The following is a 22,639-nucleotide window of genomic DNA, read 5'->3' on the forward strand; positions in this document are numbered from 1 at the left end:
ATATTTAAAAACTATATATTTAGAATATAAATTCAAAGGACAGTTTTCAAAGAGACTTCACAAATCACTGAACTCATTCTGCTTAACAGCTGTCTGTATATATTATTCTGTGATAAATAATATATATTATGGTTTAGTAAATTCCTTTTTTTTCCAAGAGCAAAATCTAAAACAAAGCATCACTTAGTCCCTCCTTACAAACCAATCAACCACCAAATCCTCCTTGCCACCCCCCCTCCAAAGAAAAACGACAATAAAAAATTCCCACATGATCTCTAAGCACTCAGAAGGAAAAGAAGCTCCTCATTTGCTTCTGGAAGTAACTAGGGATCATCACAAGAGATGACCTGGTGTGACCCCAGTCATCTTCTAAAAAATCTCTTTGCTCTTCACCTGTATTTTCTTCTTTTCTTCTAATAATCAACCTGAGAAGGACTTCTACCTGGTGGTCTGATATTCTACATGATGGTGTGTGTGTATATGGCCCTGCATGTCCATGAGAGACCAGTAAGTTGAAGGCATATATACACGACACAGTGGGGTAGCATTATGTATAAAAGAAGGAATAGCTGGGCAAGGAAAAACTTATTATTCACGAATCCACAAAATTAAATTCTTCATCATTCAAAATAAAGAGGCTCATAAGCTATCAATGGTCACTCCATCAAATACCCAGGTTGTATAAAGTATTTGGCAAAGAACAGGTATTATTTCAATGTATATAGTGTGAATAAACTAGTAACTTGCAATAACAAATGATCAAAGATATCAGACAAAACTAAAAGCTGAGAGCTTACCTCTAGTTGGAAAGTAGGGACTTCATTATACACCCTAACAAAAATCTCCCCTACAATAAGTTCTTTGGCATGATCACTGTAGACAAATTCTGATCCATAAGTTTTGTCACAATCACCCTTTTTAAAAAAGAAAATAGACTATTAGATGTAAATCAGAATCATTAGTGTCTGATTTATAAATCTATCCATATTCAGTTTAATAACTTAACAGATAAATAACTTCTGGAAAGAGTCATTCACTTTCCAGAGAGGAAAAATGTGGTGGGATACACATCACAGCACTCGATGCAATTTTGTTTATAAACAGTAATATAGACTCTGGAATAGGTATAGGGCTATACTTTTAGTCCAAAGATTAATACTATAACTCATTTTAATATTTCAAAATATCACAGAGGTCAGCCACTGAAGTGTCTTAGAGCCAGTGTTTATAAAGTAAGTATGACAGTTGGCTCTTCTCACTCTACTCAACAGACATCTAGCCTAGTCAGATATAGGGTGATAGAGCTAGGAAATGAATACATTTGGACTGGGTTTTAAAAAGTACTACATTGAATGAAAGTGCTGGAAAACAAGGTCTTTGAATTAAAAAAAGACAAGGTAATATTATATAGGTTGACAACTCAAGAAGAGTTTCCATTTAAGGAAAAGGAAAAAGATAGAAAAGAGGAATGGGAGAAAAATAGTCCCACTAAAGATTTAGGTTGAAACCATGCAGAATTCAGGTTAGACTGAAATGATATGTAAAAGTATATAATAAATTGTAAAGTGCTAAACAAAGAGATGTTATTATGTCTCTTCTGGTAAAAAAAATAGATGAACAGATGATGTATAGGAATGCAAGATCTGTTCTCCCTAGCTCTGCAATTCTCAAAACTTCTATCTACAAAGAGTTCTGAGTGACTATCGCGAAATGAGTTCAAAAATAAATTTTGAATAACTCAGGACACAACAGAGATAGTTACTCTTTAATATATTCTAAACCCATAAGCATAATTGTCTTCTAAACCATCAAGACTCTACCACCTAGTGTGTGCATTATCCAGGCCTTCTCCTTATCTCCCATCCTACTGTCTTTTGTTTTTTTCATGGCTTAATAGCTTCTCTACTAGCAGATGGCAGGATAGGAGAAATTACTCAATTTTGATACCAGAAAGCAATTTTGATTTACTGGGGAAAAGAGGCTGAAGAGGACAATTAAAACATGGCCTTGGGTAGAAAAACTGGTTAAAATAGAAGACATCTATACATAAGTGGTAACGAAAGCAATAACAAAAAAATCCTAATGTGTTACTAAATACAATAAGAATGCTGTTCTTAAAAGGGCCAAATATTAGGTAGCAAAAAGCTATAGGCTTGATTAACACCAAATGGAGAAACAATGGGTTTCTATTTCGTCAATACTAAGTGATATTTCCAGAGGTTCCATTAGAGTAAGTTACCCAAGAAATTTGTAAAACAGTAACATACTTTTTTAATCATGTTTTCTTGTTGGGATTCAAGAAATTCAAGTAGTTCTGCTCTTGTAGAATTGTTCCATATCAAATAGGGGCTCTCTGTGTTGCTGTTAAGCATCTTCAAAATCTAGGAGACAGAACATTACTGTTTTGTAACATTTAGAAAAAAATAATATTGAAGTTATCATTTATCAAAATTGTCTATTACATGCCAAGCACCGTAATAGTGCCTTAAGTATAATGGATCTCAATGATAAGGATGTCAATACTTTTAACAAGTTTGTTAATACCCATTTTGCAGCTGAGCAAAATCAATGCTGAGAGAGATCAAATTATTTGCCCCAGGTCTCGTAACTCTTAAGTGGTGAAACTCAGATTCAAATTTGAGAATGTGTTTGACTTCACATTCTTAACATTTGTTCTGCTTTGGTAAAAATCACATATGATATTTTGTGTTAAAGTATTTAATAAACGCCTAGTAAATATAAGCTTAAAAAGAATCATACCATACTGCCTTTATATGCATATATTTGAAAACAAAATCTAAGTCTTTATGAGGCATATTCCCAGGAAGAGAAATAAAATTTATGGCAGAGAGTCAGTTCAGATTTTCTTGGCCAAACCCTGATTCAAAGCTGTATTAAGCAGGTCTGCAGACATAGCTTATGACTGCTTAGCTACCCAGTGTGCTTTCCCTTTGTTTAGCTGTCCTCAATTATAGGTGTACACATAGACATTTGACTCTCCTTTAAATGTTTTAATAAAAATACTTCATATTTTACATTTACAGAGCTCTGTGGCAGGAGGAAAGCAGCAAGTTATTACTTCCATCTTATACAAAGCCACCCAACACTTGTTTTCAAAATGTTAACTACTAGTTAAGTAAAATGACTGAAAAAATATATTGTTAGGAAAACCATAAAACTTTGAGAACTGACAGTTTACAAGAATATTTCAGGTGCTGGCCTTGTGGTGTAGTGGTTAAGCTCACATGCTCTGCTTTGGCAGCCCAGGGTTCGCAGGTTTGAATCCCAGGTGTGGACCTACATACTGCTCACTGAGCGACGCTATAGTGGTGCCCCGCACACAAAATAGAGAAAGATGGGCACAGATGTTAGCTCAGAGCCAATCTTCCTCAGCAAAAAGAGGAAAGATTGGCAACAGATGTTAGCTCAGGGCCAATCTTCCCCACCAAAACAAATAAAAAATAAAATAAAATAAGCATTTCATTAAATCCAGATGGAGTTCAGGCCAAGATTTTGAAATGGTTTTTTTTTTTTTTTTTTTTTGCTGTAGTAGTTAATTAACAGCTTGCTAGTATTTCTGGAAAGAATGTTTTCAGTCAGCAAAACACATCACATTGATGAACACAAAGTCCAGAAAAAGAACAAAGACTGAGAGTGGCATCTAAAGCTCTTCCCTCTTACTCAAGGGGACTGAAAAGCAATGTTCTATACTAAAAAAGACTCAATCAAACTGGATTAAAAAACAAATAAGCTGTTTATAAATTCTAAAAATACTTTTTATTTGGAAACCCGAGGACTTCCTCCCTTACAAAAGTACTAGATGATCATTAGAGAAAACAAAATAAAATAAAAATAGCCTATAATTCCACCATTCAGGAATAACTACAGTTAACATATTGGTACAGATGCGTCCATCCATTTTTTTTTTTTTGTGAGGAAGATCAGCCCTGAGCTAACATCCACGCTAATCCTCCTCTTTTTTGCTGAGGAAGACCGGCTCTGAGCTAACATCTATTGCCACTCCTCCTCCTTTTTTTTTTTTAACTCCCAAGCCTCAGTAGACAGCCATGTGTCAGAGCTGCACATCCTTCCAGCTGCTGCATGTGGGACGCGGCCCCAGCATGGCCAGAGAAGCAGTGCGTCGGTGCGCGCCCGGGACCCGCACCCGGGCCGCCAGCAGCAGAGTGCGCGCACTCAACCGCTAAGCCACGGGGCCGGCCCCATCCATTCATTTTTTTAATAACAAAAATGGGATTTAGCCTTTCACCTTAAATACTTTAAACATCTTTTAATGTCTTTAAACATACCTTTATAACTTAAGGCTTCATAGTATTCTATTTAATGGATTTCTATAAGTTAATTCTCTAAAGCTACATTCGTAGATTGTTTCTCAATGCTCCTCACAGAAGAGGCCAAAGAGGTTGGGAGATCTGCCATGGTCATACTTATTTTTGTCATAATTTGTCATGAATGAATTGTGTGTGTGTGTGTGTGTGTATGTATTTACTTTCAGGATTTCAATTCTGAGTCTAAATAAGTTACAGCTTATAAGAAACAGCTAAGCAGCTGGCCCCATGGCCTGGTGGTTGAGTTTGGTGCACTTTGCTTTGGTGGCCTGGGTTCACAGGTTCATATCCCAGGCACGGACCTATACCACTCATCAGCCATACAATGGCAGCGACCCACATATAAAATAGAGGAGGACTGGCACAGATGTTAGCCCAGCAAACATCCTCAAACAAAAAAAGAGGAAGATTGGCAACAGATGTTAGCTCAGGGCAACTCTTCCTCAGCAAAGAAAAAGAAACAGCTAAATATGGACTCTGGGTCTGCTGACCCCCAGTCCTCTGCCCGTTGTGAAACACCATTCCAAGTTCACTCTCTTGTCTTGTCCCTTTGTGACTCAAGGCTGGTTAGAATTATGGCAGCTCCACAGCTGAGAAACATGAAGTGAATTCACTCTTAAAGAGACACTGGATTTGCAGAGCTGATATCATCAGCAACAACCCACAATAAACTGAATTTCTTGGTTGAGAGAACAAGCATGTGAACACTTTCAATTTTTAGGTTTCCTAGAGCAATCAGCCCTGTCATGTTCCTCTACTATTTTAAGGATTTGCAATCTTCATCAAAACCCAAGCTACCTCTGAAGCACATACCTCAGTAGCACCAACTACAGCAAGTTTTCTAGCCACATAGGGTGTCAACATGCCAGCTAAACTCTTCCTTATGGTTGGATTTTCTGGGGTTGCTTGTTCTTCAGGCAGATACCCTCCAAGGCGACTTAAAGCATGGACACTCAGTTTGGCAAGGCTATTTGCTACTTCCTGTTACAAAAAAATTAAGAAATTAAAGTAGATCTGTTATCTTACATAGGTAACTCAGTAACTTTACGGAATCAAAACTGTATGGAACACGTTAAAGGAACAGAAAGCAAATAGACAAATAAAAGGCACGTGAGTCCCCAAAACTGATGCCAGAGTTAGAACTTAATATTTTTATTTATACAAAAGACCATCAGAACCTATGTACTCATTTATATCCAATACATATCTAATATCTATCTTGTAGATAGCAGGAAGAAGCACGTTAGGGGTCAGGGTGGGGAATAGGGGATAGGTAGGTAGATTTGACTGCTGCAGGCACACACTAATAACATGAGTAATGAATGACAGTGAATAGGAAAGGAGAGACAGAAAAAATATTTGTAGAAATGAAATAAGTACTCAAGTGCCTAGGGGAGCTAGCCCCAAGAGCCCAATCGTATCATTATATTTCCCATGTTACAAACTATAACTGCAATCATAAAGGTGACTCTGAGTAATCAAGAAAAGATTAAGTTATGTTCAGTACGAGCTATTGCAAATTCCCTTGCCTTGAATCCTTCTGGCATAAGTGGTTAAGATAAAAAGTTTGGCGCTTAAACAGCAATAAACTTAGTTTTCTTAAAAAACAGTTTATGCCTTGGGGCTCTGGATAGCTGGAGCTTTGCTTCACATTAAATTACAGTTTGGATTCAAATTCAATATTAAAGCAGTGTTAAAGTTACCTGCTGGTTTGTTTCTTCACTTTTTTGAATGCCACTCTCTTCTAGTGTGTAGTCATAATTAAAGAGAAAACCAAGCAGATACCACAAAATCCCAGCCTGAAATAGGTGTGTCTGTAGCCAGAAATCCACAGCAAAAGAACTGACACATTCTACCCCAAGAGCAGCCACCCGTGGAATACTCTGAGAGAAGAACAACAACAGAATTAATTACAGGGTTAAAAAACGCTCCCAAGAGAAACTGGTTGTGAATGTATGTCAAGATATCTATGTTATTGTGCAAAATGTTTACCTCTTCTTATATTTTCAATTCCAATTTAAATCTGAATCCTATATCTTTTAAGGCCTAAAATTAAAAGTGACCCTGTAGCGAGACACAGAATTACTATCTTTGAGGCTAATCTTCAAAGACTTGGGAATCTAGTTTTCTTCGTTTCACTTCTTGTATGTTTAATTTTTAAAAACAGCAATAAGACATTAAAGCAACTCACATGCTAGTGATCTTAAGTGTATCAATGATATCTGTACTGCAAGTGTATGGATTTACTTTATATTCGAGTTTGTATTCTTATTAAACACTTGTAAGGACATCAAGTAAATATAGTTGAGGAGATATTTTCATCAGATTCCTTATTCGTAGATCCCTTAGTTCAAGATTAGCCCCCAGTCCAGTTCTATTCTAACACAACTTTCACTCTGCCCAGTTATCTAAGAAATCTCTCTGTCCTCAGTCACCTATCACACCCACCCACAGTCAACTTCCCTCAGCAGTATCAGGTTGGGAAGAAACAGTAAGCTCTCAGATCCCTAAAACTCTTTCTATCAGGCAGTGACTTGACTCTTTTAAGTTTCAGGTTTTATGTGGTCCTTTACTTTCACTGGATTTATTTAGTCTAGTCTCCTCTCTTTTCTCTCCTGCCTCTCTTGTAAAGTTCAGATGAAACCCACTTCCCTTTACATATGCCACTCTAGTCTTACTCTTTGTGGGCCAGCCTAGGAACAAAAGCCTTCATTTACAGCAAGGCTTTTGTGAAAAATGTTTTAGAGAGTAAAATAATTTACTTAAAAATAATTTTGGGGGGCCAGCCCCAGTGGCCTAGTGGTTAAGTGAGGTGCCCTGTGCTTTGGGGGCCCAGGTTCAGTTCCTGGGTGTGGACCTACATCACTCATCTGTCAGTGGCCGTGTTCTGGTGGCAGCTCACATACAAAAAAAAAAAAGAGGAAGACTGGCAGCGGACATTAGCTCAGGGCGAATCTTCCTCAACATCAACAACAAAAAATTTTGGGAAAACAACTTGCTTATAAATTGAGGACTCCTACTTGATAAGAAAACTCATTGCTGACCGTATTGAGAAAGCACTCAAGATAAACTCTACCTTGCCAAAATATAGCACTCGACAGAGATCTCTGATGATGCCAGGCATTTCTGTGATCTTCTCTCGGCATTCTTCAAACTGAGCAGCCACACTATAGCATTTACTTATGTGTCCACATACCTGCAGACAACACAACAGAGAAAAAAAACAGTCAGATGTGCATTCCTTATTTAAGACAGCGAAAATCAAATCAGCTGAGATTTGTGAACAATGCTTACTGGTATACCTGGTGCTACAAAATTAATGCTTAATGGTATATATATGATGCTACAAAATTAAACAGATCATTTCTGTTGAATCACTAGCATTTCTGGTTAAGATTTCCTATAGATGCAGGGTTGGCAAACCATGGCCAGTATGGCACACGGCCAAATTGATCATGGCCTGTTTTTGTATAGCCAGAGAGCTAAGAATGGTTTCTCCATTTTTAAAGAGTTGTAAAAAAAAAAAAAAAAACCACAAAAATATGCAAATGAAACTGTATATAGCTTGAAAGCCTCAAACATTTATTCTCTGGCCCTTTATAAAAAAAGTTGGCCAACCTCTGGATTAAAGTACTGTTGTTCAGCTTATCAGCATTACAGAATCAGAATTCTATTTACGTACTGCACTTCAAAATAGAAGATGAAACTCAATAGCCTGTACTCAATTGTTTTATATTCTAATTTTACTGGCATAAACAAAGGGCCACATAAAAAGATACATTCTACAATGATCTTAACGAATTCCTAATGAATTTTCTATCAAAAAATTCAACTATTATAACCCTAACAGAAAACAAGCCCACTAAAATATGAGGGATGGGAGAAGGAGGTAGAGAAGGAAACTAGGGAAGGGAGTGGAAGATGAGTGAACCAAGAATGGCAAAATAAACGTCGAAACTGGGTAATGGGTACATAAGGGTTCATTATACTATTCCCTACTTTAAGAAAAAAAAAAATTAAGCCAAGAGACCATAAGTGATCTAGTGTAGCAGTTCTTAAAAAGTGTGATACACAGACCAACAGCATCAGTATCACCTAGGAATTTGTTAGAAAAGCATCTTCTCAGGCACCCATCTCAGACCCAACAAAGAAGAAACACTGTGGGCAGGGGACAGGAGGTGGAGCGCAGTAACCCGTGTTTAAATGAGCCCTCCAAGTGGGTCTCATAGATGCTCAAGTCTGAACTACTGGTCTAGTATAACTTTCTTGGAACCATATGTTTTAGCCTCACCTGTACTGACATGTCACTTGGTTTACTAGAACGATTCAAGACAGCCACACAGCGACTAAATGCCTCTTGTAACACCTGCAGGGAAGGAAGTCAGCCATTAACTCTCCATTTTGACCTGAAATCTGAAAAGCCTTTTCTGATAGCAATAAAATATTAATAACCTTTTAATGTTAGATACTTGGTAAATAAATGTTTGCTCAATTAACATCTGTTAAATAAACAAGTAAACAAAGAACTCCTAGAAGTTTCTTTTTAAGCATTCCCAATAAGCTACTTTGTAAGCAATATTACGTTTACCAGTTTTGAATCCAACACTCTCCAATTCACATTATGAAATAAAGCTCCATTTCTACCTTTAATTTTGTACTAGAATATAGAGAATACAACACTGTTATCTGTTGGAATAGCTTCAAGAAACTATATCAACTGTATCTGTTCTCGGTGACTTCCCTATTGCCCCGAGTGATACAGTGTGCCTCAACTAGCTTGAAGATACAAAGGTCATTCCATATTACCTCAATTCCATTCTCCCTTCTGAGCTCTTCAGCATTGAGGGCTGAGCAGTTGACTGTATGGAAAGCCAGCTCTGCAGCAGCAGGTAACAATGGTGATTCTTTTGAGAAAAGGAGGTCATCGGAAGTTTCCATTGTTATAGTCCTAATTAGCATGGGGTATCCTGCATATTTATAAGGCTGTAAATCTGAAATAACCAAAGGTTAGTGTTGCGAAAACAACAAAACAAAAACTGATCATGCCATGGTTTTTAATTCTGACACTACGTTCAATTACGCTGCCTCAAAAAAAATTATAAAATATTCAACATCTTAAACGTCTAAATTCTAGTTTATAAAAAGAAATTAAACCTAGTATAAATCCCTTGGATCTCTTCTTTTCTAACAAACTTGTTTGGTTGATTTCTCTAAAATGTTTCCACTAGAAAAAGAATATTTTATGGTAGATTAACTGCATTTAGTGTGCAGTGGTTTTATTCCTTTGCAGAATATCTACTTTCTGTGTTGTCGGTGTGATCTTTGTAACTCTTTACCTGATCAGAGACAGCAGGACATAGCTAATGCATATATCAAGCTAATGCATGAGTATCACTCTCATGATACTCATATCTCTTTATAAAGAAAAGAAATAGTGAGAGACATCTTATTAGCCTACTTTTCTATTTTACCAGTTATCGTAAAATAAATGCTTGAAAATATTGAATATAATTTGTTACTAGAAATACCAAAGAGAAATAGTTAATTTATTAACTGTATTTAGCTAATTCCACGTTTTGATAAGCAAATTTAAAAGTGAAAGCTGAAATGTACAGGTGCCCAATTGTCTGTTCTTTTCATTCTATTTTTTTTTAACTAACCTATTAGGCAGGAATATGCAAATTAATTGGCTGTGACTTTATCAAGTACTTCTGTAATTCCACTTGAATTCAACAAAAAGGTTTTTGCCTTTTGAGGATGACCAATAATCTGCATTAAATTAACTCATTTCTAAGATAGCTTAAAAAAAAAAAAGTTCCTTGGAACTGGTCCTAATAGTTCTCACACATACATACATACATGTATGTCGTAACAAAGAAGAGTTAATCAATTTTAGGTTCTATCAGATCAGGAACCCCATCCCAGAACTTACTGGATATAAACCCCCTTCGGGAAAAGTGGATAACACAGCCTGAAAAAACCTTCTGACTTTGATAACAAACCAACGGTGAGCCATAAACTGCACCTTGAGGCTAATACAAAGTTATCAGCCATTAAAAAAATAACCAATGGTTATAAAAAGACTTCTTTAAACTCATTCTGATTAGTGATAAATGCCATATAACTAAATGCTTTACAAATGTGTTCTGTTCAACTCATATGCAAAAGTGAATCAACTAATCACTGCTCTCTAACGACCCAACTGCTAGATCCCCATGCTGTCCCCTCCTACTGCAACTCCACTTGTCTTCAATTACCCAACGCTCCTCCTGCTTATCTCAGATCGCCACTGTTCTCTCTTGCTTTTCTCCCAACATCATCCTACAGAGCAAATGGGTAGCCCATTTTGTTCTGTAAGCCAAGTTCAGTTCCCAAGCCAATGACCACATGCCATGTTGAACCTAACTCCCCATCCCTAAGAAAGTCTTAAAAGTTTTCAATGTACTCCTGGCTTTCTGGCTGCTACTCTTAGGACTACGACAAATGGCCCTGCAAACACGCTGGAAAATTCCTATAACCCTGTACCGTGAAATCACACCTATTTCATCTATAATAGTGTTTTTCAAACTGTCCCACAGGATGAGAGGGTTTTGAGAGCTACCACAGGAAATGAGGTGTGAGAGGAAGTATATGATTTGAAAAGTTTCTGTTGCTTTGTAAAGACCAGGACATTTTTGGCGTTTTCAACCGTTAGAGGCTTTTGGAGTTATGAAAGGCACAGTCTCTTATTTGTGATTTAAGAACATTAAATGACACTTAAATTCCAGATCCATTTTAGATCTCATTTAATATGTTTGCTGCTAAACAGCTAAACAAAACTAACCAAGTACCTCCATAAGACAGAAATGTCCTTCAGGAAGGAATAATGAAAGCTTGTTGGAAATGCAAAATATTGAAAAACATAGGTAAGAAGTGGAAAGTATGAAACAAACAATATTTTGGGCCTTCCTATAGAAAACTACTCTTTCGCTGCATCTAAAATGCGATTCCAAGAGTCTTTTGCAATGATAATTATCAATCTACTAAAATATGCTATAGAAACAAGTAACATGGTAGAATTAGCTGGAGGGTAAATTAAAATTTGAGATTGACACATGCCTTACCTTCTTTATGACGATTGAAGAGGATGCTCTGCGTTTTCAGAATTAAAATTATATTCTCTGGATCTGGTCCATCCACTATTTTTGCTGATTTGGTACATAAAAACTCATATGCTTTATTTACTTTTTCAAACATATCCTGTATATAAACAAAGATAATTAACTTTTAATTTGGAACATCTCAAGTCACAATTTAAACAGAACACAGCTGGTTTGTATTTTGCCAATAATTTCTTTAGTTATTATTTTGTTTATACACTAAGGAATTCATTCCCAATGTAATCTAGCTGGTATACTTTTAAGGTGAAACGTTTTTTTCCCCCCAAATAGCTATTCAATGATCTCAATACCATTTACAAGAAAAATTCTTCTTCACTGGTTTATACTATATATATCATATTAAACTCATACACATTAAAGACAGTCTCTGAGTTATTATAAAAATAATTATAAGAGCTGCTGTTTACTGAGTACTACAAGAGGCACTGTGCTGAATGCTTTAGATACATTATTTCATTTAATACTCAAAACAACCATGTCAGGTGTGTACCATTATTATCCTCATTTTTTAGATGATGTTCAATACCTTGCCTAAGGTCACAAAGTCAATGGGTCACAGAGCTAAGACTTACACACAGGTCTGACTCCTAAATCCATGCTCTTAAACTACTACACTATATTATTTTCCTTGATCTATACGTTGATTCTTGTGCCAGTACCATATTGTTTAACTACTGTAGCTTTATGGAGTTTTAATATCTAGTAGGTTAAGTCTAGCATTTTAATACTGATTTCAAAATTTCTTCATATCTTGATTATTTTCTCTCCCAGATGAATGTGAATTGCCACAAATTTCTCAAAAATATCCCAGGCTTTTGATTAAAAATCCCTTAAACATATAAAAGTAGCATCTTTTCAATACTGTCTTCCACTCAGGAATATTGTCTGTCTCTAATAAAAAACATTGACCTTGCAATCAGTGAAAATTACTCCAAGTTTCTAGCAATAGACTATCAGTCCTAGTTTTAGTGGTTCTTATGTGATTTTATTTTTTATATATCTCCACTGGTATTTTAGTAGAAAGTTGGAAGAGGCAGGATCAGGGAACGTTGGCAACAGATGACTTTATGTCTGAACAAAGTTTTCTACTTTTTCAGTCTTTAGAGTGATATGAAGTTGGATGTCATTAGAAAAAAATAAATTACGCAAAGCCATCTAAATAGCAATGGCATCACCTACAAATGAATTAGGTTCATCCAGATTCCTAATTTTTAATTATTCATGCAATTACCCATTAGAGTTAATTCTCAAACAGACACAAGTAAGGAGAGAGAATGAAATCCATAAGTTACTAGTCACAAGGACAGTCCTTTTGCTAAACCATTCACACAGAAAATGTGGGCATGTGGGCCAGAAGTAAATTAAATGTATATGGAGCATATATTATGAGGCAGATACTGGCATAGAGAATGGGTATATCTTTTCTTTGCCTAAAATAGTCATAGAGCGAAAGAAGTCAACCCCAAAGCCCTAATTCCCAAGGCAATACATACCCTCCCTTCTGGATTCTTATCAGGGTGGTACTTTTGTGCAAGTCTGAAGTAAGCTTTTCTAATCTTGCTCTCATCATGCCTGTTAAATAGGAAAATTCTTTTATGAATACAGTAAAGTGCAAGAAAAAATATTTACGCAATCATCTAAAAGGATATTTTAAAAACCTTACTTTTATTGTATACGATCATGTATTAGGCATCAGATTAAACCCAGTAAGAATACTCTTTATATGTTATCTTTACAGATGAAAGATAAAACCTAAATATTCCCTGTGCAAGATTATCATTCACTTCAAATTACAAAACCATATTAGGAGTTTGAAAAACTAAGAACCTTTTTTTAAACTAATTTTTCAAAATGTCACTGCAAACTCTGTAACTGTAAGTTATTTTAACTATCAGCCTTGCCAAAAATGTAAAAATTCAGTCTATACTTAAGAAAATGTCTTTTAAACTATTTTTCTCTAACATATCTATTCTACTATAAAACTTCACTGATAAATTAATAAAGTAAATCTGCATTCTTTCCTATACATCTGTCATTTAGTGTCTTAGACATATTGCTATCAGATCTCTTCCTCATGCATAACACAAATGCAAGAGGAATGGGTAATACTGAAAGTAACTCACGGCCCCTGCCCTTGAGGGAGATTAAGCACTTCGTAAGCATCATCTATTGACATCATAGGTGGTTTCTTTTCTACTTCCTTCTTCCAGGCATCAAGGGTATCTTTTAGAAGCTTAACCTTAAAGACAGAGGATTAAAATTTATATCTATTAAAGTAAAACTATTTCAGAATATAATTAAGTTACAGAATTCTTATGCTGTATTTATTTAAATTGACATTTCTAGGCTATCCAATTAACAGCTTTCTGAAATACAAATAACCAAAAAAATCACCTTCTTAGCACTGTTGAATAGTTAAATAACAAGGTTTTGTTACAGTGCTATATTTCTCTATTTTTTTAAGTGATATTTTAATTCTGCCAATTTTTGTCTCTATTCAACTGTGAAAGAAATGTTCAGAAAATACGGAAAACTATGAAATTAGTAGATGATATATGTTGTAGTAAGAAAGCAAGCAGTATTTGGTGGCATGGTTCTCAAGGCAATCTAACATAATTATCAGCATGCTGGCATTCAAACAAACATAAGGGAGAGTGAACACAAGGGAGTCTGGGTAGCTGGTGAGAAGAGGAGAGCTAATATTTACTGCATGCCTATATGTCAAGGAGCTAGGTGCTTTACAGACTGCAACAGATTTAATTTTTGCATAAAATTTCAATAATACACGACAACATTGAGATTCTGAGACACAGGCAGACAGCAGATACTACTATATAAATGAGCAGGTCACACTTATTGCCTCCCATGTGTGCCAGGAATTATGCTGTTTTTTGTGTGAATTCTCACTTAATCTTCCCAACCACCACATGAGACAGTGGCTATTATTTTTAGTAGTAGTACTATTACCATACCCGAGGCTTAGAGAAGTTAAGCAATGTATTGAATGTACATAGAGCTATTCATGGCCAAACTGAGACTCAATCCTAGACTGTCGGACTCCAAGAGCTGTGAGTTTAATCAATCTGCTATAAAAGACAAGCTTCCACCAAACTATTACAGTATATAATTGTGTCATATACATGAAATTAAGTTTGTTTCGCTTTTGTCACAAAAGATCAAGATCGTAAAGTTCTCAATACTCCCTCAAAAAATTGTCTTTCCATTTGGGATTTATCCAAATATACTGAGCTACACTCAGAGTTATACAGTGCTTAAGTGAGAGGGACTACTTAAAGAAGCTATTATCCTTCTTATCACAGAAGGAAGAAATACCCAGAAGTGATTAGAGGCTATTTTCACAGTTTAAGAAGACACAAATTAATCTGCTGACTTACCGGGTCTTTAATTGGCCAATCTGGAAACCGGAGTGTATCACAAAGTTGTCTGAGGTAATAAATATTACAAAATAGTTCATTTTCCAGTTGTGGATAGTTGATAACTGGGATGGGACAATATTGATAAAGTGCTCTTGTGTTACTCTGAAGACGAGGTGTGAAATCAGCAAGATGGGCAGCAATCTTCTCTATCATGAGGCGCCTACAATTATAAAAATCTTCAAGCATTATAAAGGGATTATTTTATTTCAAAGAATAGGTTAAGATAGGTAATCATGCACGATAATTACATGGACCTTCTTGAGAGTACAGTCATGTGCTGCATAATGATGTTTTGATCAACAATGGACCACATACATGATGGTGGTCCCATAAGATTAATACCATACAGCCTACGTGTGTAGCAGGCTACACAAACCATCTAGGTTTGTGTAAGTACACTCTATGATGTTCACACAACGATGAAATCACCTAATGATGCACTTCTCAGAATGTAGGCCTGTTGTTAACTAACGCATGACTATAACTCAATTATTGGCCTAAAATGAGAGCTTACAAGAATGTTACTCAGGGTATTGTAAACTTATTGTGTAAAAAAATTCAACAGATATAAACTTATTTGTAATACTTATCTATAAAGAAGACGATAGAGAAAAAGGCTGACATTACCAGTCCTTCTTACTGAAAAATCAGTCATTAGAAGGTCAAATGGTACGGAATCTGCATGCACGAGGGTGTAGCCAGGGAACTCAAGTTACCTCTATCACCCCAAAGAAGCTCACTCACTGCATGGTATTTATTTTAGTTAACTTACCAAAATCTGAGATCTGGCCCTCAGCTAGGCAGAAACTTGATTTGATCAGTATACAGAGTTATATTTTTTAGATGGGGGACTCACATTAACCAATCTCAGGAGAAATATATTACATAGAAAAACTGTGTTGTGAACTTATTCATATTCCCATACATTTGTTCCCAATGAAAAATAGAACTGTCATACAGAATATATTCAAATTAGTGGCTAGCACATGCCGAGCCTATAGGCCAATCTACCAGAGAAGCTAAATGATAACATGCATGTGGCACTGTGAGTGTGAAGGCAGCCAAAGGAGAACGAGGAACTGATTCAGTAGATCATTGATCTACTGCCATCCAGCTAAGAGGACTGAGGGGTTCTCCACAAAGAGGCAGCCTTGACACTGGAACTACAAAGTGCCAAGCCTTTCCTGGACAGAGCCTGCCTGGACACTGACATCTGCTTCTGGGCCTCTCCTTTTTCTTGGTTTCCAGAGGTTTTTCCTATGGCATTTCTCTGCTAATAAGGATATTCTTTAGGAATGCTAACCTCCAGATTAAGGACAAAATGTGCTGGCCAGAAAGCCCTCATTCTAAAATGATTTTGGATATCTCTGGTCTGATCCATTCTATGTGGGCATAGTTTGTTAATTAATTAATTAATGTGGGCATAGTTTTTAATTAGTGGAGTATAGTTCTATTTCCAAATACCCAGGAGGGGTTTCTTTATTTTAACAATATCTATTTCTTACATACATATTAGTTTATTGCCTAAAATTTTACCAGTTTTATAAATGGACTTAAGAAGCATCAGTGGTAACAGGCTCTACCTTAATATAAAGCTCTCTTAAGGTAACAGTAATTTTGTCCAATTGTGTCAGAATAGAAAAAAGCTTGGGGCCTTGTCAAAACCCCTCGCTTGATTTGGCGCCAATGACTACGGTAGCTTTAGATTATGCAACTAGTAAAAGCAGTTCTTTTAACAGAAGCCAAACCAGATACCAAGAGGCAAAGATTCTGAGTATAAAATACAAACAATCAACTGGCTATTTACCTCATTTCACTGCTCCAGATTGCTTCTGGAGTATCAAATTCTCCTAGAAAAATCTCGGAAAACTTTTCAGCCTCATAATTTTCTAAGTAACAAACCATTGCTTCTGGTAGGATGTGCCCAAGTATACTTCTCTGAAAAATATCTGGTCCTTTCGTCTTTAAAACAAAACAAAACGTAGTCAGAAACACTCAAATTGTCTTTCAATTTTCTAATAAACAAATGAGGATTAGAGAACATACTAAGAAAAGAGAACAACTGGAATAAATTGCATTTATGCTTTGGAAATTTAGATGGAAACATAGCAAAATGCGCAGTGGAAGGTGTCCAATATAAACTGGCTTGGCATGAGCTCCAAGGTGGAGCTAACACCCTCCAGCCCTGCAGCAGTCTTAACCTCCTCAGGTGTCAGGTGCTGCAAACATTATTTAGGACGACTGGTCTTTGAACATGTGTAACAGTAATGGACAACATAGGAAGATCCTGCAAAGATTTACATCAATTATTCTGTTACATTATCAGCTGCAGTTCCTACCTGCACCTGCTTCTGTTTTCAAAAATAAGTAAGTCCAGAAAATTCAAGATCTTAAAGAGTCTGTCCTCATGAAGTATGGGCTAGGATTTAGATGGAAAATTTCTACTCCATTTTTACTCCATTTCCATTTAGATGGAAAAAGTAATTATAATCAACTGTATTAATAATTTCACATTCTCTGGGCTGGCCACATGGAGTCAAGGTAATGATCATACTTTATCATACTAAATTTTTAAACTCATTTCTTTACCTGATGGAAATAAAATCCTAAAGACTATAAACACTTTTCTTATTTCCTTCTAGGCAAATTGAGGATGTTTTATTTCTCTAGGATCTGACAAGAGACAGAGGGAAAAAAACCCAGACACGGTTTTACCACATAGTGCAAAGACAAATTAGACAATGAACATTTTCAGGCTTTTTGCTAATAAAAGCCATAAATTCACCATCTCTTAAACTTTTGGGTGAAGAATTGCTTGTTCTGTTCTTTAGAGTACTACTATTTGGTAATTCTTGCCTCCAGAGTTCTGCTATAAGTACACAGTTTTGCTGTAGTAATTCAAAATATTTTTTTAGGTGAAATGATATACAAAGTTTATCATATTTAGATTACATGTGCATAACTGCATAGAAAAAAAGGAAAAAGAAAAGAATGCAAAAAATGCCTAATTCTACATTAAGGTGGTAGCATTAGAGGCAATTTTTTTCTACTTTTTTTATATCCTCATTTTGTATTTGTATAAAGCTGTGGAAATTATACTGCCATGGGCATCACTTTAATATTATTAGACAGATTTCTTTAGGGCTTCACTGGCTGCTCTATAAACACGCAGTTTGGTCTAGTGTCTACTGTCAAAGTGGTCTAACATTCCTTCGTTAGTATCCTCAACAGTGGCCTGGTTTTGGTCTATTCTTCTGTTCTCAATAAAATCTGAAAATCAGTGCTCCATGAAAAATCTAACAAAATTTTAAACATCCTTCAGTCATGTGTTGACAATAAATATCTCTGCCAAATGTAGGTATAAAGTTTCAGGTTGTCAAAGCTACCCGGATAAGTCTCATTTCTTCTTGGATTCCTACGTTTCCTCCTCAGTAAAATGGCAAGAACACTTGAGAGCACCTGAAAAATTAAGTAGCTTCAAAACAGAAACTCAGCACTTTTGCCACCTTGGGATATGAACAAAAACAGGGCTGAAGTCTTACTGAATCTTAGCTGACTACATGAGACTCAGATATATAATGAATTATTTATGAAAATTACTAAATCTAAATTTTACACAAAGGGAACAAGTTATATTCACAGTGGTGTCAGATTATAATTCATATCTACAATTTCAATACTAAGTCTAATGGGTAACATTTATTTTCATTTAAAAAATATTAGCTTAGACTTTGTATGTGCAAGGTACCACAAGGAATGTAAAAAAAAAATGAATAAAATAACACCTGCCCTCAAGTGCTTATAATCTAGTAAACATACACAGCTCAGGAAACTTCGGTGCCAAGACAGCTTACCCAGTGTTAAGTTATGTATTCAGAGGATTAATCTGGCTTACCTCCTCCGACTTAAAAGCCTGTTTGGTATGTGTGTACTTCAAAAATCTAGAAAAAAAATAAATTACTTATCAGATATAGGAACTGATTTAGATTTAGTAAACTTAGTTTTCTAAATATCAGATCTTTCACATATAAATAAAAGGCAACTTGTAAATACATATTCCCAAATTGTTTAATTTCTAATTAAGGCAAGAACTTGAATTAGAAAGATTTTTAAACTATGGTCATATTAAGGATATATAATATGAAAAATTACTCAATTTTTAAAAAAAAGCAAAATGTAAAACTGCATGTACAATATCAATAAAGTTATATTAACTATGTATGTTAAAATACTAGATGACAAAATTTATATGTTAAATGTGGTAAAGTGGTGCTATTTTCAGTAACTTTTTCCCTTATTCTTCTAATTTTCAAATTTTCAGACACATAAGCAGCTTTTATAATGAAAAATTTAATAAAAGCAATGATGTACTTAAAAAAAAATCAATTAAATAAATCTGTCCACGTACAATTCGAATAATAATTTTAAATAGATTACTATTAGAGTTCTTACCGAGCAACAGGAAGCACATTGGAGCCTGTATACATCATGATAAAGAAAAATACTCCACTAAGATAAAGACGAGGTAACTGTGGGTTATCCTGCATGATATGGTATAACAAAATAGCAACCTTCTCAACAAGAATAGGGTCAAAGGTCAGCAGCAGCTAAAAAAAGAAGTAAAATGTTTTTGTTATTGGGTTGTAAAAAACTTGTAATATCATCATTCCTTCTAGGTTTATGTATTTCACGTGCTGAGGTTATAGTCTCTTATATGTAGTAAATTACAAAAGAATAATCTGTGGGATTAAGCTTGCTTGTCTACCAGACTCTAAACAGATTTGAAAAATGATTCATTTACAACATTGAATGTAGAGATAGTAAAATATTAATTGAGAAGTAATCAAAACTTATTCAGAAAAATCCCAAACAGGCCTGAAACTATTTTGTCATAATTATAGGTCAAACTGTCTCTTGTGCAGAAATCTTCCTAATAGGATTTCTCTGTTAATGACAAAAGAAAAAAGAAAGTAGCTACGCTTTAGGCTAGATTCAGTTCAGTTGAGTTGACGTGAAGCATCCCCTGAAGACTACTCAAGGAGCAGAGCAGAGAATGACTATCAGTGAAATAGCACTAAAAAATAGATCTATAAGTGCAGGTAGAAGGCAAGAGGGTAACCAAATACCAGTAGTACTTCTACTAGTAGAAAATACTAAAAGATTTGAGCTAGCAAGATTGAAGGGAATATCTGGGACCACTATAATGAATCCGGGTTAATAAAACAATCAGACAGCACTGCTATGAATAAACACATGATAAATTTAATAAGTTGTAATAAAGTGGCATTTCAATTTTTTATAAACACTTACTTCCAAAGAATCCCCAACTTTGGATCAAATGCAACCAGTTAAAAAAATTACAATAATGCGAGTAAATACTAGCTCACATTAGGTCAACATTCTAGATTCAGACAGGAGACTGAATACCTGTATGTCTTTAAATAAACAATTGAATTTCTCTGTGTTCTGGTGTCTTATCTGTTCAACAAGGTATTTAGATTAAGCCTTTAGTACTATGACGTATTTTACAAAGGAAAAATTGAGATACAGTAACAGAGGATTTTCCCTAGTGTTAACAGTGGCTGTAGTTCAAGACTTGACATCACTTTAACAAAAATATGGAAATTAGCAGGCAAAAACCCAGAATATTTGAAATTGTGACTATACCAGAAAACCTAGGACCTTCACTCACTGTTATCTTAAACTACTTTAACAATTCTGAGGCTGTATCAAATGGTAAAACTGGTTAATTGCCCTTACAGTCAAATGAAGTACAGAAATCTGTACCAACCAATGTATATAATGTTCCTGAAAACTACTGCAGCTGCCTAACAGTGCTTAGCAAGATTAAGGTCTCCCAGAATACAGAAAATTAAGTAAAATTAAGGAAAAACAAAATTGGCTTCTAAAAAATATTTTTTTAACTCAGTATAAAAAACATATAGGAGGAAGACAATGTTAAAAGCAGCTAGGTTTATCAATAAAATTCTTCTCTTGAATCATTTTAACTGTTCAGATATTACCAAAAACTTTTGGTTAATTAAAATAGATATTCCCCCTCCAAAGCTTCATGTTATGCCAACCATATCTCTTAAAATGTTTTTCAGTCTTCCCTTGCTGTCCTGAAACTTGACAGCATTTGCATTTACTTCTTTTCTTTCAGTTTCTAAGTCTTGGAAAAATGTTTGGGAGAGCGAGATTATCTAGGCACCGTCCTTTACCCACATTTTGAGAGGGTCCAGAACAGAAAACAAATCCCTCTCCTTGCACCACTTAACATATGCAGCCACCTAGTCCTCTGGGCTGGGGTGGTAGTGGGTTACAAGAAACAATAATTGCAGTGCTCTTTCATTTAAGCATCTGAACAGAAATGTCCACAACAGAAAAGCATAAAGTGTTGAAATACTGGTATGCTTAAATAATAGAAGTTGGGGAAAAAAAAAAGTTGATGGGCAACACCATTGCCATATTCAGAAGTCTTTTTCATTATCAGTGACTTACACAGGCACTGACATATCCATGAATGTAAAAATATACAAACTGAGTAACTCTCCTCTCCCTTTTCACACCAATGCACAACCGATAGGTACAAATGGCACAAGTTACTGGCATATATTTTAAAGTCACGCTATATGTGGCTAATATAAAAAAAATTAGATTTGACGATAGAATAATCAACAGACAGCAGGGAAACACTGACCTGAAATCTCTGGGACCTGACTTATTTGAGTTTAATGCTTATTTGGTGTTTAGATAGCTTAATTCCCAAAAAGCAGAATAATGAGGGGGAAAAAAAGAAAGAACGAACAGATACTTTAGTATATCCTACATAATTCCAACTCAATGTTTTGGATCAGCTGCTGTCTATGAAAACATATAACTGAGTAGAGTCGAACTCTGAGGCAAGCTGACGAGACTGCTGATTACTTCTCAAGATAAAACCCATCACATCCACATCTGGGGCCTGCTGGCGTGCTTCCCAGGAGTCCTAACAACATCAACCTGCACCACAAACTAGGGCACGTCACCTTTCAGTTACTACAGTGGTGTGATTTTTTTTTTTTTTATAATTTTATTTATTTATTTATTTTTCCCCCAAAGCCCCAGTAGATAGTTGTATGTCATAGCTGCACATCCTTCTAGCTGCTGCACGTGGGACGCGGCCTCAGCATGGCCGGAGAAGCGGTGTGTCGGTGTGCGCCCGGGGTTCCGAACCCGGGCCCCCAGCAGCAGAGCGCGCGCACTTAACCGCCAAGCCACGGGGCCGGCCCTACAGTGGTGTGATTTTAAGAATGGATAATAAATAAAACCTTTTGAGAATAATTCCAGAGTCTGGAGGCTTCCAATGTTTAGGTTCTTGGATACACAATCTTTCACAGTATATTCAGAATATCAACTCAATTAGGAGTAAGTAAAGTAAATGTAATTCAGGGTTCAGGCTTTTTGAAAATGGAATAGACTACAATAAAATAAAGACTGGGGCTCATAGTAAAATTAAATAAGGGAATATGATTCTTACAATATTGTTCCTAATTTGATAACATAAAAGTAACTTACCTGAATAATATGGGGAAGGCAAGCACTGTCTGACAACAGTCTTTTCACTCTGGGCAAAGGCCGAATGATGGCATTATCTTGATCCCTAGAAAATATTTTCTAAGGTCAATATTTAATATATTTATTAAAATTTGTATGT

The 22,639-nt window shown here is 35.6% G+C and overlaps 1 protein-coding gene across 3 annotated transcripts in view; it reads right to left on the reverse strand.

Annotated features, from left to right (window-relative positions):
• The window catches only part of DNAJC13 (DnaJ heat shock protein family (Hsp40) member C13), a 116,916-nt gene that overhangs the window by 24,417 nt on the left and 69,860 nt on the right, over nucleotides 1-22,639 (reverse strand). For all 3 annotated transcript variants that reach the window (XM_058553106.1, XM_058553085.1, XM_058553095.1), the window contains exons 29-43: nucleotides 22,501-22,585; nucleotides 19,396-19,550; nucleotides 18,839-18,884; nucleotides 16,751-16,905; nucleotides 14,902-15,103; nucleotides 13,630-13,745; nucleotides 13,000-13,078; nucleotides 11,450-11,585; nucleotides 9,153-9,337; nucleotides 8,638-8,712; nucleotides 7,423-7,542; nucleotides 6,050-6,229; nucleotides 5,160-5,327; nucleotides 2,268-2,381; nucleotides 798-914 (exon numbers count right to left, since the gene is read on the reverse strand). In XM_058553106.1, the coding sequence (XP_058409089.1) occupies nucleotides 798-914; nucleotides 2,268-2,381; nucleotides 5,160-5,327; nucleotides 6,050-6,229; nucleotides 7,423-7,542; nucleotides 8,638-8,712; nucleotides 9,153-9,337; nucleotides 11,450-11,585; nucleotides 13,000-13,078; nucleotides 13,630-13,745; nucleotides 14,902-15,103; nucleotides 16,751-16,905; nucleotides 18,839-18,884; nucleotides 19,396-19,550; nucleotides 22,501-22,585 (1,933 nt within the window). The remainder of the gene's footprint in view (nucleotides 1-797; nucleotides 915-2,267; nucleotides 2,382-5,159; nucleotides 5,328-6,049; nucleotides 6,230-7,422; nucleotides 7,543-8,637; nucleotides 8,713-9,152; nucleotides 9,338-11,449; nucleotides 11,586-12,999; nucleotides 13,079-13,629; nucleotides 13,746-14,901; nucleotides 15,104-16,750; nucleotides 16,906-18,838; nucleotides 18,885-19,395; nucleotides 19,551-22,500; nucleotides 22,586-22,639) is intronic.

The sequence above is a fragment of the Diceros bicornis genome, chromosome 2 (assembly GCF_020826845.1).
Source record: "Diceros bicornis minor isolate mBicDic1 chromosome 2, mDicBic1.mat.cur, whole genome shotgun sequence".
Classification (NCBI taxonomy): Eukaryota; Metazoa; Chordata; class Mammalia; order Perissodactyla; family Rhinocerotidae; genus Diceros; species Diceros bicornis.